This window comes from Chiloscyllium punctatum, chromosome 38, assembly GCF_047496795.1.
Source record: "Chiloscyllium punctatum isolate Juve2018m chromosome 38, sChiPun1.3, whole genome shotgun sequence".
Lineage (NCBI taxonomy): Eukaryota > Metazoa > Chordata > Chondrichthyes > Orectolobiformes > Hemiscylliidae > Chiloscyllium > Chiloscyllium punctatum.
This window is the reverse complement of record NC_092776.1, coordinates 22,948,254-22,964,774: the sequence shown is the minus strand read 5'-3', so window position 1 is coordinate 22,964,774 and position 16,521 is coordinate 22,948,254. Positions and strand designations below refer to the sequence as shown.

The 16,521-nt window shown below is 37.7% G+C and overlaps 1 protein-coding gene across 1 annotated transcript in view; it reads left to right on the top strand.

Moving 5' to 3' along the window:
* Positions 1-16,521, top strand: part of fhip2a (FHF complex subunit HOOK interacting protein 2) — a 54,945-nt gene that overhangs the window by 35,151 nt on the left and 3,273 nt on the right. Inside the window, exons 8-16 of the mRNA XM_072557361.1 lie at positions 177-291; positions 3,256-3,332; positions 3,762-3,951; positions 8,792-8,961; positions 9,895-10,038; positions 10,919-11,009; positions 11,598-11,741; positions 14,507-14,647; positions 14,798-14,901. Of these exons, the coding sequence (XP_072413462.1) occupies positions 177-291; positions 3,256-3,332; positions 3,762-3,951; positions 8,792-8,961; positions 9,895-10,038; positions 10,919-11,009; positions 11,598-11,741; positions 14,507-14,647; positions 14,798-14,901 (1,176 nt within the window). The remainder of the gene's footprint in view (positions 1-176; positions 292-3,255; positions 3,333-3,761; positions 3,952-8,791; positions 8,962-9,894; positions 10,039-10,918; positions 11,010-11,597; positions 11,742-14,506; positions 14,648-14,797; positions 14,902-16,521) is intronic.

Here is a 16,521-nt window from a genome sequence, read left to right as displayed (position 1 = left end):
GTATTGAAAATTGACCTTTTTTCATAAATGTGTCATGAACTCTTAACTAGAGTTTAATTTGTGCTTATCAATGAGAAAGCATTTTTGGATGTCGTGTCTTTTAAGGATTAAATTCAGTTAAATATGTTGTTATAATGTGCAGATTATTTCTACAAATTGTATTTTCTGTTTTACAGATTAGACTCTTACAGCCATAAAGAAGATGCCACAGCTTTTCCGGGAAAGCGTGCCCTCATCTCTTTCCTATCTTGGCTGGATTATTGTGACCAATTAATTAAGGAAGCCCACAAGGTTTGAACAATAGGGATAGAAAGTGAATTCATTGAAAAATTGAAGTTTTGTGTTAACATTGTTTAGAATACCCTTAGTGACTGGAAGCTTGTCTAGAGTATGTTTTCATGAAGGCAGCAACATAATTTCAGCAGGGTTGTGTGTTATAGAAAAATTCATGCACAATACATCTTATTCCCAAGACAACTCTAAAAAATATCCTGTTAATTAGGGTACTAGGTACCAAAGTATGAGGGAGCTACTAAATCCAGCTGAGTACCATAATGGCAGTTATGAACTCAAGAAATTAATTTGATGAGTTGGATAATTATTTTTCGTTCAAACTCCATCTTCAATACATTTAAATTCCATACAAATTGAAGTAACCAATTGAAAAGTGCTATAACTCTTTAATGCACTAAAGGAATTCTGCTAGCCTGTTTATCCTGGGTAACACATTTGTATCCAAGATGGAAAGCTAAATTGATAATTGTTCAAATGTGATATTTGATTAGACACTTTTGCATTGCTCAAATAAAATTGGTTGATACGAAGATAGTTCACTGACATAGTTAAATAACCCAATTTAATATACCTATGCCAGAAACCAAAAAACTAAATTACCTATGCAATGAGTATAGAAGTTAATTAAAGGATATTGAGAATTAGGAACAAAAAAGATGAAATAGTAAAGGTTGAGACCGTGGTGATGGAAAAGCACAGCAGGTCAAGCAGCATCTGAAGAGCAGGAGAGTCGATGTTTCGGGCAAAAGCCCTTCATCAGCAATGAGGGTAAACAGAAAGGTACTGAGTGCAGCATATCAGCTCCACTGCTTGCCAACTACTGCTACAGCGAAAGTTTGGCCTTAAATGGTCCTGTTCTTTTTCTCGGAGTGTAGATGGGGTCTAACTGGATGTGTTTGTTGATAGAGTTCCGGTTGGAATGCCATGCTTCTAGGAATTCTCATGCGGGTCTCTGTTTGGCTTGTCCTAGAATGGATATGTTGTCCCAGACGAAGTGGTGTCCTTCCTCCTCTGTATATAAGGATACTAGTGAGAGAGGGTCATGTCATTTTATAGCTAGTTGATGTTCAAGTATCCTGGTGGCTAGTTTTCTGCCTGTTTATCCAGTGTTGTGTTTGCTACAATCTTTGCGCAGTATTTTGTAAATAACATGGTAGCCCACAAACCCACCAACTCACGAAAACAGCAGGTAATGAACTTGAAAGATCCTATACAGACAACAAGCAAAACTAATGTTATTTTCATCTCTTCTATTCTTCCTGCCCCGCTGCACTTTTTAAATTCACATTATATTCCATCTGTTAAATTCTTATGCGGTCACTTCACCCGTCTTTATCCCTCTGCAGACTGTGTAATCCTCGTCATTTTCCTTCCCACCTATATTTGTGTCATCTGCAAATTTGGTGATAATACATCTGTGTCCCTCATCTAAGTTATTCATGCATACTGGAAATGATTGTTGCCCCAGCACTGATTCCTGTGGCACTATAATAGTTATGAGTTGCCATCTTGAAAATGTTAGCCCCCCCCCCCCATCCCAGTTCTCTGTCTTCTTAGTTATCCAATCCTTTTTCCGTGCTAATATACTACCCTAATGCCATGGGCTCTTGTCTTACTAAGCAGCCTTATGTAAATATCTTATCATTCACCTTTTTGGAAATCCACATTTAATACATTTCCACTGCTTTCTCTCTATCTATCCTGCTTATTAATTCCTTGTAGAATTCTGATAAATTTGTCTTGATTTCCCTTTCATAATGCTATGCTGATGCTGACTCTGCTTGGTTATCATATGTTATTCTAAATGCTCTGCTATTACATCATTTACAGTAGACTCCTAGCATTTTGCCAATGACAGTTGATTAATATGAAAGATTAAATACAAAAGGGGCTTTTTTGTTGCCTGATGTAGATGATTGGTTAAGATATAAAAACAAACTGAAAATACGCTAATAATAAAGTAAAATGAACTTTATAAGCCAAGCCTGTAGTAAGACAGTAAATAATCTGTTTTAATTGTACAGTAAAATTGCAAGTCGAGCTTAAAGTATAGTTTTTACTGTGAATGATCACAGAATAGAACCAAATTGTTGCAGGAAGATGAGGCATAACATTTTCAAGGGCGTTTATCGCAAGAGTAAGTAGAATTCAAAGTTCACATCACCTTCTCAATGGGAACTTGACAGCGCACCCTGTGAAGGGACAGAGACTCACTTCTATCAATTTCTAGATTTTTACACTTAATCATGTTGGTACCCATGCCAGAATGCATTTAGTTCTACTGTTGTCAGGACAACATTTCACCATTACAGCTGCAAAATTCAGGCCAGTGTTTTCAATGCTGTGACAATATGACAGTGTAATTGCATTCTACTGTGGCGTACAGGTACTTGGGAAGTTTATATTAAGTCTTGACAATGCACTTGTAAAGCAATGTGTTTATTTCTGGTTGCTAGTGAAATAAAAATACTTACATGGGTTTGGGAGGGCATAGAGAAAAGTAAGAAAACTGATCTTGAATGTAGAGATGAATAATGCAGAAAGGTTTTTTTTAAAAAAACATAAAAAAACGTTCCTTTCTAAAACTTGTTACATAATGTTCCTAACATAAACCAAAACATGACTTGAAGTAAGTTAACTGAACAGAACCAAAAGGTTTTAATTTGTTTAAAATAGATTTGTGTTAAGGAGTGACATATATACTGAGTGATAAATGTTTGGATTAAAACGTAAGGCAGTCTGCAGAGACAACTGCAATTCAAGATGCAGTTGAATAGTTCAGTGATATTTAGGAGAGAGTTAGTATCAATGAACCTAAAATGCTGGCATTGTCTTGCTTTTTCCACGTGTTAATGTTTAGAGATTAACATTGCATGACTTTTGCAATTTAATTAGAATATTTTAGAATGTATGGAATAAGTAAACATCAGCTGTTTATTTAAGCTGTCCTTCATTTTACAGCTCACTGCAGTTGCCTTGGCAAGGGCTATTCGAGAAAGATTTTTTGTTCCAGTTATGGAACCACAATTGCTTCAGACGTAAGTTAGTTCGACTTTTTGCTGTAATCATTGCTTTGTTCAACTTCAGGGAAGCAGTGCACAACAGAGTTTTCAGTGCTCATTAATCTTTAAACTAGTTAACATTGAAGTTTATTAGCAAACATTTGTAATTTGTGAGAGGCTGGGATTTGGAAAGTAGAGGGTTGGTTTTTGCCATTTCTGATAAATCAGACAGCTTGATTACAAGAGAGAAATGTAGAAGGTTCAATGGTAGAAACAGTGTGAGAGGCTGTGAAGTATTCTTTTGCAGACTTGTTTCTCAACTTTCATTTTTTAAAAATCACTCTTTTCTATATGTATTTCTTTAGAGAAGTTAACCCTATTCTCAAGGTACATCACACAATTCTGTCTTGTCCATAAAGCCACCATAATTAATGCATAAAGTTCTGTTTTTTTGTGCTTATACAGATCAGAAATTGGTATTCTGACGTCAATATCGCTGCTAAATCGCACCATACGCCAGATCACGTCAAGTGCAATGCTACGGGAGTTAGTTTTCTTCCTCTTAGGAGATCAGAGACAATCTGAAACAGTTGGAGAAAATAAGCATCAGTTACGATATCGACTTATAGAACACTGTGACCATCTCTCAGATGAGGTAAATATTTAGCTGTACAAAATCTGCTTTATTTCATATAGATATTTTATAAATAAGTATAACCCCTTTTGAAAAGCATTTTCTGTATTTCTTCATTATTCTAAGCAGATTTGTTTGTAAATGTAGCTTGGACCATTTGGGCAAGGAAATAGAATCCATTATCATTCAAGTTGTTCTGTCGCCAGTTGAGTTCAAATGATGAGCTTAATAATTTCAATATCTATACCAGGTGCAACTTGAAAGAATTATGGGTGGAAATGCAATTATCTCGCCCTTACCTATGCTGAAAGTAACCGCTCTCGTCGGAGGAAAGAAACTAAAAAATAATGAGTTTGAAAGTGGTAAAACCTGTTCGTGGTTCAAGTGCATTTTACAGCTTAGAGTCGAGGAAGCTAATGGCACAGTGGAGCAGTGGTGCTTCAAAGCTTGACATTAAATGAGCATAGATATGTTAAATTGTAGGCTGGAAAAGATGACAGAGACGGGGAGAGGTGAGGTTTTGGAAAATTTTGAAAATAAAAATTACCTTTTTAAAATGCAGGAATTATTTAGCTGAGAGCCAAGGTAAAAGAACAAGCATGCAGGTGATAAATGACTGGATGTAGTTTAAGGACACAGGCAATAAAGTTTTGAAATACCTCCAGTTTACATTGGTATTACTTCCTTTAAGTTCTTAAATCAGCACATGTTGAAATTGAAGTTAAAATTGCTAATGATAAATATGGAAGTGGTAGTGGTTGAAACGTTCGTTGCTGTCCAAGGAGCTGAGCTAGACACCATTCTTTACATACACTGAAGTTTGAGGTGGGGAGGCATTGGAAAGATCACACCTGTGTGACATCATGAAGAAACGGCTTAAAATGCCTATCTTCCAGAGTTAAGTCTTGTTCTACTGCCTGTAGTATGGTTTTAAGCTGTTACAATTGAACTATAACGATTGATCCTATATTATAGCTTTGCCTTCTTTTGGTAAAATGATTTACTAATTGTAAAATTGCAACTAATTGGATGATTTAAGATGCACTGCATGCGACATAAGACCATAAGACATCGGAGCAGAATTAGCCCAAATGGTCCATTGAGTCAGCACCACCATTCCGTCATGGCTGTTGTGTTTCTCAACCAATTCTACCGCCTTCTCCCCATAATCCTTGACCCCTTTACCAATCAAGAACTTATCTATCTATCTTAAAAACACTTGGTCTCCACGGTCTTCTGCAGCAATGAGTTGTACAGATCAATCGCCCTCTGCTGAAGAACTACCTCTTCATATCAGTTTTACAGGGTTGTCCCTTCACTCTAAGACTGTGCCCTTTGGTCCTGGTCTTTCCTACTAGTGGAAACATCTTCCCCATGTCCATGCTATCCAGGCTTCTCCGTATTCTGTAAGTTTCAATGAAATCCTTCCTCCTCCTCCTTCTAAACTATGGCAAACTCAGAATCCTCAAAAGCTCCTCATATGACATGTCCTTCATCCCTGGGATCATTAACTAAACATCTTTTTCAGCACTAAATGACTATGTGCATGGGAAATCATGTCTTACAAATTTGATTGAGTTGTTTGAAGAGTTGCATACATGGACTTTAGCAAGGCCTTTGACAAGGTTCCACATGGTAGATTGGTTCATAAGGTTAGATCATGTGGGACTCAGGGAGAGCTAGCCAGTTGGATACAAAATTGGCTTGACAGTAGGAGACAGAGGGTGGTGGTAGAGAGTTGTTGATCAGACTGGAGACTTATGACTAGCAGTGTGCTGCAAGAATCAGTGCTGGGTCCACTATTGTTCATCATTTAAATAATTTTGAATGAAAATATAGCAGCATGGCTAGTGGACAGTGAAGAAGGTACAACAGGGTATTGATCAATTGGACTAGTGGGCAGAGGAATGACAGATGGACTATAAAACAAATAAATGTTGCATTTTGATAAGACACATGAGGCAGAACTTACACAGTTAAAGGCAGGGCCCTGGGGAGTGTTGTCAAACAAAGACCTAGGGGTGTAGGTACATGGTTCCTGAAAGTGGCGTCACAGGTAGAAGGAGTTTGGCATACTTGCCTTCATTGGTCAGAGCATTGAGTACAGGAATTGAGGTGTCATGTACAAGATACTGGTCAGGCCAATTTTGGTCACCCTGCTACTGGAAGAATGTTATTTGTGCCCTTTCCAGTTTAATAAGATTTACAAAAATGTTACCAAGACTGGAGGTTTGAGTTAAAAAGAAAGGCTGGATAGGCTGGGACTTCGTTCCTTCAAATGTAGGAAGCTGCAGGGTGACATTATAGACATTTATAAAGTAATGAGGGGCTTGGATAAGGGAGTAACTAAGGTTTTTTTCCCCCCAAGATAAGGGAATCCAAACCTAGAGGGCATAGGTTTAGATGAGAGAGGAAAGATTTAAAAGGGACCTGAGGGGCACATTTTTCACATAAAAGGTAGTGCATATATAGAGATGCCAGAGGAAATGGAAGAGGCTGGTACAGTTATAACATTTAAAAGACATTTGGGCAGGTACATAGATAGGAAAGGTTAAGAGGGATATGGGCCAAATGGGACTAGTTCAATTTAGGAAACCTGGTCAGCATGGATGAGTTGGGCTGAAGGGCTTATTTCTGTGCTGTATATCTCTGTCTCCTCTAGACCCCCTCCAACACCAACATGTCTTTCCTTAGATACAAGGCTGAAAACTGCTCGCAGTATTCCAAATGGAGTCTGACCAGAGCTTTATGCAGCCTTAGCAGTATATTTTTGCTTTTGTATGCTCGTCCTCTTGAAATGAGTGCAATGATGTATTTTTCTTCCTAACTGCCAACTGAACCTGCATGTTGACCTTAAGAGAATCCTGAACAAGGACTCCCAAGACCTTTATGCTTCAGATTTCTGAAGTTTTACGCCATTTAGAAAAAACGTCTGTGTCTCTGTTCTTCCTACCAAAGTGCATAACCTTGCACTTCCCCACATTGTATTCTATCTTCAATTTTCTGTCTGCTGTCCTAGACTGACAAGTTCTTCTGTAGCCTCCCAGCTTTCTCAACACTACCTATCCCTCCACTTGTCGTTGTGTCATCTGCAAATGTAGCAACATTACCATCAGTTCCTTTGTTCAGATCATTAATGCATAACATGAATAGTTGTGGTCCCAACCTGGACTCCTGTGAAACTCCACTCGTTACTGGATACCATTCTGAAAATGACCCCTTTTATCCCTACTCTCTGTCTTTTGCTGGTCTGCCAGTCCTCTGTCCATGCCAGTACCTTGCACCTATCACTATGGGCTCTTATCTTAATTAGCAGCCTCCTGTGTGGCACCTTGTCAAAGGCCTTCTGGAAATCTAAATGGATCACATTCACCAGCTTTCCTTTGTCTAATTTGCTTGTTACCTCCTCAGAATTCGAACATCTTTGAGGCATGACTTCCCTGTGATGAAGCAGTACTAAATCTGCCCTATTTTACCAAACACTTCCAAGTACTCTACTATCTTATCCTTTGTAATGGACTCTTAAGATTTTATCAATAACCAAGATGAGGCTAACCGGCCTATAGTTTCCTGTCTTCTCCCTCCTTCCTTTAAGGAGGGTTTACATCAGCCATTTTGCAATCCTGTGATTCCACTCCAGTGATTCCTGAAAGATCACCATCAGTGCCTCTACAATCACTTCAGTTATCTCGTTCAAAATTCAGGGGTAATCTGGTCTGGGTGATTTATCCACATTTAGACCTTTTAGCTTCACTAACACTTTCTCCTTTACGATAGCCACTACAGTCACCTCTGCCCCCGACTCTCTTAGAATCCTGGAATGCTGTTGGTGTCTTCCACTGTGAAAACCGATACAAAATACCTATTCACTTCCTCTGCCATTTCATTGTTCCCCCTTACTACTTCTCCAGCCTCATTTTCCAGACATAAAAATGCAGTCATTAAATTTCCATTGGTGGGCTCATTAAATAAATCATAATTATGGCTTGACTTTGAATTGGAAGTGAGTACTGATTTCTGTGATGAGTTTACAATAAAGCATTTGCATAGTTTTTATTATGACCTCGGGATATTCCAAAGTACTCTTAAATCGAAGTACGTTTACAGTTGTGACACACAGGCAGCAACTAATTTTTGGACAGCAATATGTCATGCAAAACAATGTCCACTCTTGCCTTCCTCTTTTATATATCTAAAACAACTCATGCAATCTTCTTTTGTATTACTAGCTAATACTCTCATATTTCAACTTCTCTCCTTTATTGTTTTTTTACTTGTCCTCTGCTGACATTGCAGAGGCTTCCCAGTCCTCTGGTTCCCCACCAACATTCAACACATGATCTCCCTTTCCTTTGGTTCTAAGCTGTCCCTGACTTCCTTTGTCGGCCATGTTGCCTTGACCTGTCCTTCGTATGTTTTTTCTTCCTTGTGATGAATTTCTGTTGTGCATTCAGAATTATCCCCATGAATTCTTGCTCCATCATCTTCCCTGCTAGGTTCCCCTTCCTGTCAACTCTGGCCAGCTGATCCCTCGTAGTTACCTTTACTCAATTATAATACCATTTCATCTGATTCAGTCTTCTCCCTCTCAAACTGCAGGGTGAATTTTATCATATTGTCGTCACTGCCCCCTAGGGATTCCTTCACTTTAAGCTCCCTAATCAACACTACCTCATTACATATCACCAAATCCAAAATGGCCTGTTCCTTAATGGATCTACCACCAGCTGCTCCAAAAACCAGCTTGGAGACATTCCATGAATTCCTTTTCTTGATCTGCTACCAACCTAATTTTCCCAGTCGACTTGTATGTTGAATTCCCCAACATCACTGTAATTGTGCCTTTCTTTTTATTTTACAGATCAGTATAATGACACTAAGAATGTTTGAGCATCTATTACAAAAGCCAAATGAACACATTATTTACAGTATGGTCTTAAGGAATTTGGAGGAACGGAACTATATTGAGAATAAGCCAGCTTGCCAGGAGGACAAGGATATTGTTGAAAATGGGCAGATAGCAGGAGCAGTGTGAGTTGTTAATTGCTGGTTTTGATCTTTTTCACCAATTTGTTAGCTCATTATAATGTTAATATTAATAGTATTACTAAATGTATTAATGACTGCTATTGTGACTTAAAAGGGCATCGATGTTTTCTAAATGCCAACATTCTTAAAAAACCTAAAAACAGTAGGTGTTTAATTTGCATGCTTTTTAATACATCTTTAATTTTTACTTGTTAATTTCTGTTAAACCAAAAGTCTTCAGTATAAAGGTATATCTCTAATGACAATTATTAGTGGAGAATAAGTATCAAATACCTCATTTCCATTCCACCCTTGGGCGACTGTGTGGAGTTTGCACATTCTCCCTATGTCTGTGTGGGTTTCCTCCGGGTGCTCCAGTTTCCTCCCACAGCCCAAAGATGTGCAGGTTAGATGAAGTGGTCTTGCAAAATTGCCCCGCAGTATCCAGGGATGTGTAGGTTAGATAAATTAGTAATGGAAAATGCAGGGTTATAGAGATAGGATAGGAATGTGTCTGGTAGAGGGTCGGTGTGGACTTGGTGGGTCGAATGGCCTGTTTTCCACGTTGTAGGGATTCTATTCTATGAAACTTCACAAGTCCACATACGTCTCCTAATTTTCATGACAGTTGATTGTCTTTCATTTTGGGACAACCATGCTTGTTGAAGCACTACATATTTGTGAACAGCATGACAGCATGATGGACAATAAGGTCAAATAACTCATAATAGTCTCACCAGACAAAATCTATGTTTAAAAGAAGACAATCTACAGTGGTATATTGGGTACTTTCAGTTAAAATGAATAAAACAAGTAAATTCCACACATCCATTATTGTGCTTCGTTAAATCCCAGCGGCGGTGCTGAGTGATTTTGTTTTGTAATTAAATATGCTCTATATTTTCTAATAAGGTTTTCTTGTTGTCCTGTATTCAGAGATTTGGAAGAAGATCCTATTTTTACAGATTTGTCACCTGATAACAGACTGCTGGGTTCCAGTTGGCTGACTGCTTCCCCACCGCCAACACCAGACCATACAAAATCTGATGGGAAAACAGAAGTTCATAAAATTGTAAATAGGTACTTTCAAAGATCAATTGTACCTTCTCTGAATTAAATGTAACATTTATTTAGTCAATATGAAAGGTTTGGTAGAGTGAAAACTGAATGCTTTCTGTTATGAGCAGGGCATTCAGGCCTCACAAAGCAGGCAGTAAGAGCAAGAGATTGTCCTGGTCAGCTAGAACTCCACACCTGGTGGATGCAGTGAAACAATGTTAGGGGCCTCCACATGCAAGTTATTGCCAAGGTTACACTCCATCATGGCAAACATCCTCCTCGCTCAGAGGAATCACCAGCAGAAGAATAATGTAAATCTATTAATGTGTCCTTAAAGAATTTGAACAGACATGCACAGACATTAAATTTCCATTGGTGGGCTTATTTAACAAATCATAATTATGGCTTGACTTTGAATTGGAAGAGAGTATAGATTCATGTGATGAGTTTACAATAAAGCATTTGCATAATTTCTATTATGACCTCGGGATATTCCAAAACACTCTTAAATCGAAGTACGTTTACAGTTGTGACACACAGGCAGCAACTAACTTTTAGACAGCAAGTTGTCATGCAAAATAATAGGGAAGGTGACCAGATAAGCAGCTTTAGTGAATTAATATTGTCCAGGATGTGCACTAACTCACATTGTTCCCATTAGCTGGTGATGTAGAATATTTTATATCCACCTGAAAGCTTCAATGATGTCTTGAAAATTTAAGTTCCAAAATATCTGGTAAAATATCAAATATTATCTTACTTTCTGTAAACTGACACACATTGCAGTGACATTAAAGTACAAAATGTTGTCATGAATTATAGTTAACATGATAAAAAGTAAAATAGTTTGTATAATGTAAAGTATTTGACTTTTCTGTTCTAAATTCCTCGAAAACTTTAGTTTCCTGTGTCTTGTTCCTGATGAAGCAAAGTCATCTTACTATGTAGAAGGCACAGGATATGATACGTACCTCAGAGATGCACATAGGCAGGTAAGACAAGTAAGATTATTATTCTACAAAGGTGAAGCATTTAAGTATTCATTCAAAGGAGTGTAAACGTTTGGAATTTACTACCCCAGAGAATGTGAATGCTCAATTATTGAATATATTTAAGGCTAAGAGAGACAGATTGTTGGTATCTCATGGAATGGAATGGTGTTGGGAGCAAGGATGAAAATGTATTTGAAGCCCAAGATCAGCCATTATCATATTGAACGGTGGAGCAGCCTTGAGCAACACATGGTCTTCTCTTATTTCTTATGTTCTCAAATAATACTTCTGTGTGCTCTATAATGAGTGGAAATTAATCTGTTCCGAAGAAATGGTTATGTACAGTATAAGTAGAGAAGAACATTTACTTTACAGGTCTTCTTCATAATGTGATTGCTTTGGAATCATTTGTGGTAACTTTATCCTTCTTCAGTTTTCAATGGCTAAATCTCAAATTCAAATATTTCTCCAAGTACTCTTAGCTTCAAAGTAGTTGAATGCTATGACTTCTACTGAATGACTGGAGAGCAGTCTTTTGATGTAGTTGTTTCTCTTACCGGAATTCATTATTGCTTATTTTATCGACAGTTCCGAGATTGTTGTGGTAACTGTATGAGGTGGGACTGGCCTTCAATACCTAAACCTTTGGAGAAATGCAATCTGGAAACTCCTTTCTTTGAGGGACATTTTCTAAAGGTTCTGTTTGATCGAATGGGCAGAATCCTTGATCAGGTACTGTGAAGTTTTGAAACAATTTTGATTATTTATGACAGAAAAATGTACATCGGTGTTTTAAAAATGTATTTGTATTATATCTATCCAGATGCCTTTTAAATGTTGTAATTGTACCAACCTCCACCACTTCCTCTGGCAACTCGTTTCATAAACGCACCACCCTTTGCATGGAAAAGTTGCCTGATAGGTGCCTTTTAAATCTTTCCCCTCTCACCATAAACCTATGCCCTCAAGTTCTGGACTACGACACCCCAGGGAAAAGACCTTGTCTATTTACCCTATCCATGCCCTTCATGATTTAAAAACCTCTATAAGGTCACCCCTCAGCCACCTATGTACCAGGGAAAACACTCCCACCCTATTCAGCCTCTCCCTATAGCTCAAACCCATTTAAAAGGAAGGGTTTAGAGGGAAATGGGCCAAGTGCCAGCAAATAGAACTAGATTAATTTAGGATATTTGGTTGGTAAGGATGAGTTGGACTGAAAGGTCTGTTTCTGTGCTGTACATCTCTATGAACCTATTAGGAATGAAGATGATATGCCCTCACTGCAGTAATTTACATGGATGGTGTATTTCTGATAAACTGGCCTTACCTACCCAGCTGTGTAAAGCCATCGAAGATTAATTTTTGTACTGAATTGAACTCAGAATTACAGTATGGAATTAGTATTCCACAATTAAACACTTTGTGATATGTGTTTCTTAGGTGAAGTTACTCTTAATAAACAGAATTTTTTATTACTGATGTACTCATCAAGATGAGGACTTTCATGCTGGAAGGGGCATATTTCTACTTTTTAACCCAGTGACTGTATCAGGTTTGGTGCAATTGAGGTGGATGCAATGCTCTCTGCTGTTAGAGTTGATAGTAGACCTTGAAATCTAACAATTATGTCAATGCAGCTTTGCACTTCAAAAGCGATAACCTTATGACAGTTAAGAAACAAAATACTGCAGATGCTGGAAATCTGAACTAAAAATACAGAATACTAAAACTATTGAGCAGTTTGGGCAGCATCCATGGACAGCGAAACATGGTTCACATACCTTAACGTTAGAATTGGAAAAATTTCAACATCCAATAAGTTTTAACAAGAGCAGGGTGGAGCAAATGGATGTTTTGTGATAAGAGAGATTTGATGTCAGCACCACTGGTCAACCAGAACTAAAAAGGATTGGCGATGAAACAAGAAAATAAGCAAAAGATGTGTGTACAGTGTGTAAAGATGTTTTACTGTATGTAAGCAAAAAAAGGAAAAAAGAAAACAAACTTACGAAGATACAGAAATAAAATGTGAAGATAAGGAAACAAAACATAGTGGTGACCTGAAATTGTTGAATTCAGTGTTGAATCAGGAAGGCTGCAAGTGCCTCATTGAAAGTTAAGGTGCTGTTCCTTAAGCTTCCTTAACCATGAACAGAAATGTCAATGTGAGAGAGATTTGGAAAAGTAAAATGACAAGTCACTGGAAGAGCAGGTTCATGCTGACAGATTGAATTAGTTATTCTGCAAATATGCATTTGGTCTCCCAGTGTAAAGGATACTGCGGTGTGTGCAGTGAATGCATTACAATTAATACAGATAAACCTGGAAGGAACGTTTGGGATCTTTGAAGGTGAGGGAAAAGGATGTGAAAATAAGGAGATGATTTATCTCTGCATGTGCTTGGAAAGTGCTGTGGGGAGGGAATGGGATGTTGGAAATAATTAAGGAATGGACCAAGGTATCATGGAGGAAACAGTCTCTTCAGAATGCTGAAATCATAGAATCCCTGTAGTGCAGAAAGAGGCCATTCGGCCCATTGAGTCTGCACCGACCCTCTGAAGAGCATCCCCATCCGACTCAGCCTCTATTGTATCTCCAGAAAGGTCAAAGGAAGATAGTGGTAGCTTCACATTGGAGATGGCCAAAATTATGGAAAATTATCCATTGAATACAGAGACTGGTGGGATGTAAAAATGAGGAAAATGGGAACCCTATCATGATTGAGATAGTGAATGAATGTGATGAAAACAAAGATGCAGAAAATGTAGTGAACTCTTGAGCCCTGTCAACCTTTGTGGGGCAGTGAAGAGAAGAGGAATTGTCAGTTAAAGATAAAGGCATGACACCTCTGAACTGCTGGTGTGAAACGCTATTAATTATTTTGAAGGAACTTTTTTATTACTGCTAAAAAAGGATAAAATTGCCAGCGTACCAGACGATCATTGGGGCTGCTCTCATTAGTGAGACATGATTGGTGGTGGTTTAACCTGAGGGTTTATCATGTCAAGAGAGGTAGAGAAGGCAGGACCTTCAGGATGACCAGGCAGTACAGGAATTCATCCTGTGCTTTTGCTATCACTCCATTGTAAGTCAGCTGCCAAGCCAAGTGAGCTAATTAACCCCTAAATGGTTCAAGGCAATTCTGTAACATGTATATAAACTAATTAGAAAGAGTAATGAGACAAATCAAATGGAACACTTAATTTTTGATGATGTGATATAATCTTAAGTTACTTGAATCATGATTACATGACATTTTTTCTAAATTTTGCTAAGTGCAAACAGAATTTTCAAGCAGATATTTTAGCTAATACTGAATGCAAAATGTGATTTATCTTTGTGCTTGGTTTTTCAGTTAATATAGAATCCATAATCAATACATTTTCTTTCTAATGTCTCCTTGTATTGGAGAACCTATAAGCATTTTGAAATGACCTGTATATTCTTACCTTTGCAAAATGCTAATTACTTGGTACTTTTTTTCTCCTTTTCAGCCATATGATGTGAATTTGCAAGTGACATCTGTTTTGTCCAAGTTATCTTTATTTCCCCATCCCCACCTACATGAATACTTACTGGATCCTTATATTAACTTGGCTCCCAACTGCAGATCTTTGTTTTCTGTTATTGTAAGGGTAAGTACATAACTTGGGTGTTTCATATTGTTAGATGTAAAATTAGGCATATTTGTTAAAAATTAGATTTCTTTTAATTTCTGATAGTTTTTAAAAGTACTGTGGAAACATGAAGGCTATTACCTTAAATTCTCATGAATAAATTTCTAGGTGGTTGGCGATCTAATGTTGCGAATACAACGTATCCCAGACTTCACACCAAAGCTTTTGCTTGTCCGAAAACGTCTGCTGGGTTTTGAGCCAGATGGACCTATGTAAGTTCAAATTAATCAATGTTTCTGATTACTCTTTTATAATATTGATATTGTGTATATAACTAGAGGTGAAAAGCTGGTAGGTGCCGAAATTCAGGATGTTGCAGCAGAGCCCTTCCAAGGAATGTACATTCCATTTAATCATTCCAATTTCAGAAAGCACATGACTAAAAAAAGATTTGATGCCCGTGTGTAGCATATAGAACTAGTTTTTCAGCAGTGGATACTGAATGTAATCACATTTCCTTTCATTTTCTTAATGTTGTTTTATATTCTTTTTTAATGCTTAACCAATCCCTTTCATAGTAATTAATAGGCATTTGTAATGAAGCAGTCCATGTTCTAATAATGCTTAGTGAAAATAGGTATTAGTTGTCACCTTCATTATTCCATGATAATTCCCACTTCTATGCTACTTGTTATCAATTCAATATTTAAGTTATCCTCTTGAGACCTTTTATGGTTTTGACAGTCTCAGTTTGATCTGAGACTCTTCTTTCAGTGGAAGATGTTTTTTTTTTAAAACTTCTAGTCTCATTTTGTATCCAGTTCATTGCTTTTTGAAATGCAGTCACAGTGTTGCAGTGACTAACCATCTTGTGTTTCAAGTGCTTAAAGCTACTTCTCAATCTACCATGCTTCCTGATGCAATATGCCTCCCCCGTTTACAAAAATACATCCACAACCTGGCCTTTAATTTCTTGTTTTTGTTCAGTAACTTTATTTTGAATATCAATCTCTCCATTATCCTCTTTGGAAACACCTACTGTGTTGCTTTCATATTCTTTTTACAGCTGCGGCCAATCCTTCACTCAGATAAAAGCAAAGTATTGCAGATGCTGGAGATTGAAAATAAAAGTAGGGTGATGAAAAATCTCAACATGTCTGTGGAGAGAGAAACTGGGTTAACATTTTGAGTCCAAATAACTTCTTGAGAATTGAAGAGAGATGGGGATAAAAAGAACTCATTATTCACCATCCTTCAGTTCCAAAGTAATTATGGGACTTAAGACATTAACTCTCTTTCTCTGTCCTCCGACGCTGTCAGACCATCTGGGTTTCTCCAACACTTTGTTTTTTATCCTTCAGTTGTTCCCAGATGATATTCCTCAGATTTAAATCTCTCCTCTCCCTTTTTAATTGTTTCACTTCTGAATGAACTGACGTCACCTAGACTCCATTTGTTGCATAGCATCTTTCTAAAGGTAACAGTCAGAAAAACAAACTTGGTTTTAATTATAAGCAACCTTCTTCCACAGCAGATAAAGCATAGAAAGCCATTAAATTAATGAGAACTTCTGGATGCAGCATGTTGAATGTCTCTTTGGAGAGGTCTGGCTTCTTGCACTCATAGAGTCACAGAGATATACAGCACAGAAACAGACCCTTCGGCCCAACTTGTCCATGCTGGCCAGATATACTAAATTAATCTCTTCAAATTTGCCAGCATTTGGCCCATATCCGTCTCAATCCTCCCTGTTCATATACCCATCCAGATGCCCTTTAAATATTGTAATCATACCAGCCTTCACCACTTCCTCTGGCAGCTCATTCCGTGCTTGCACTACCGTTGGAGTGAAAAAGTTGCCCCTTAGGTCTCTTTTAAATCTTTCCCCTCTC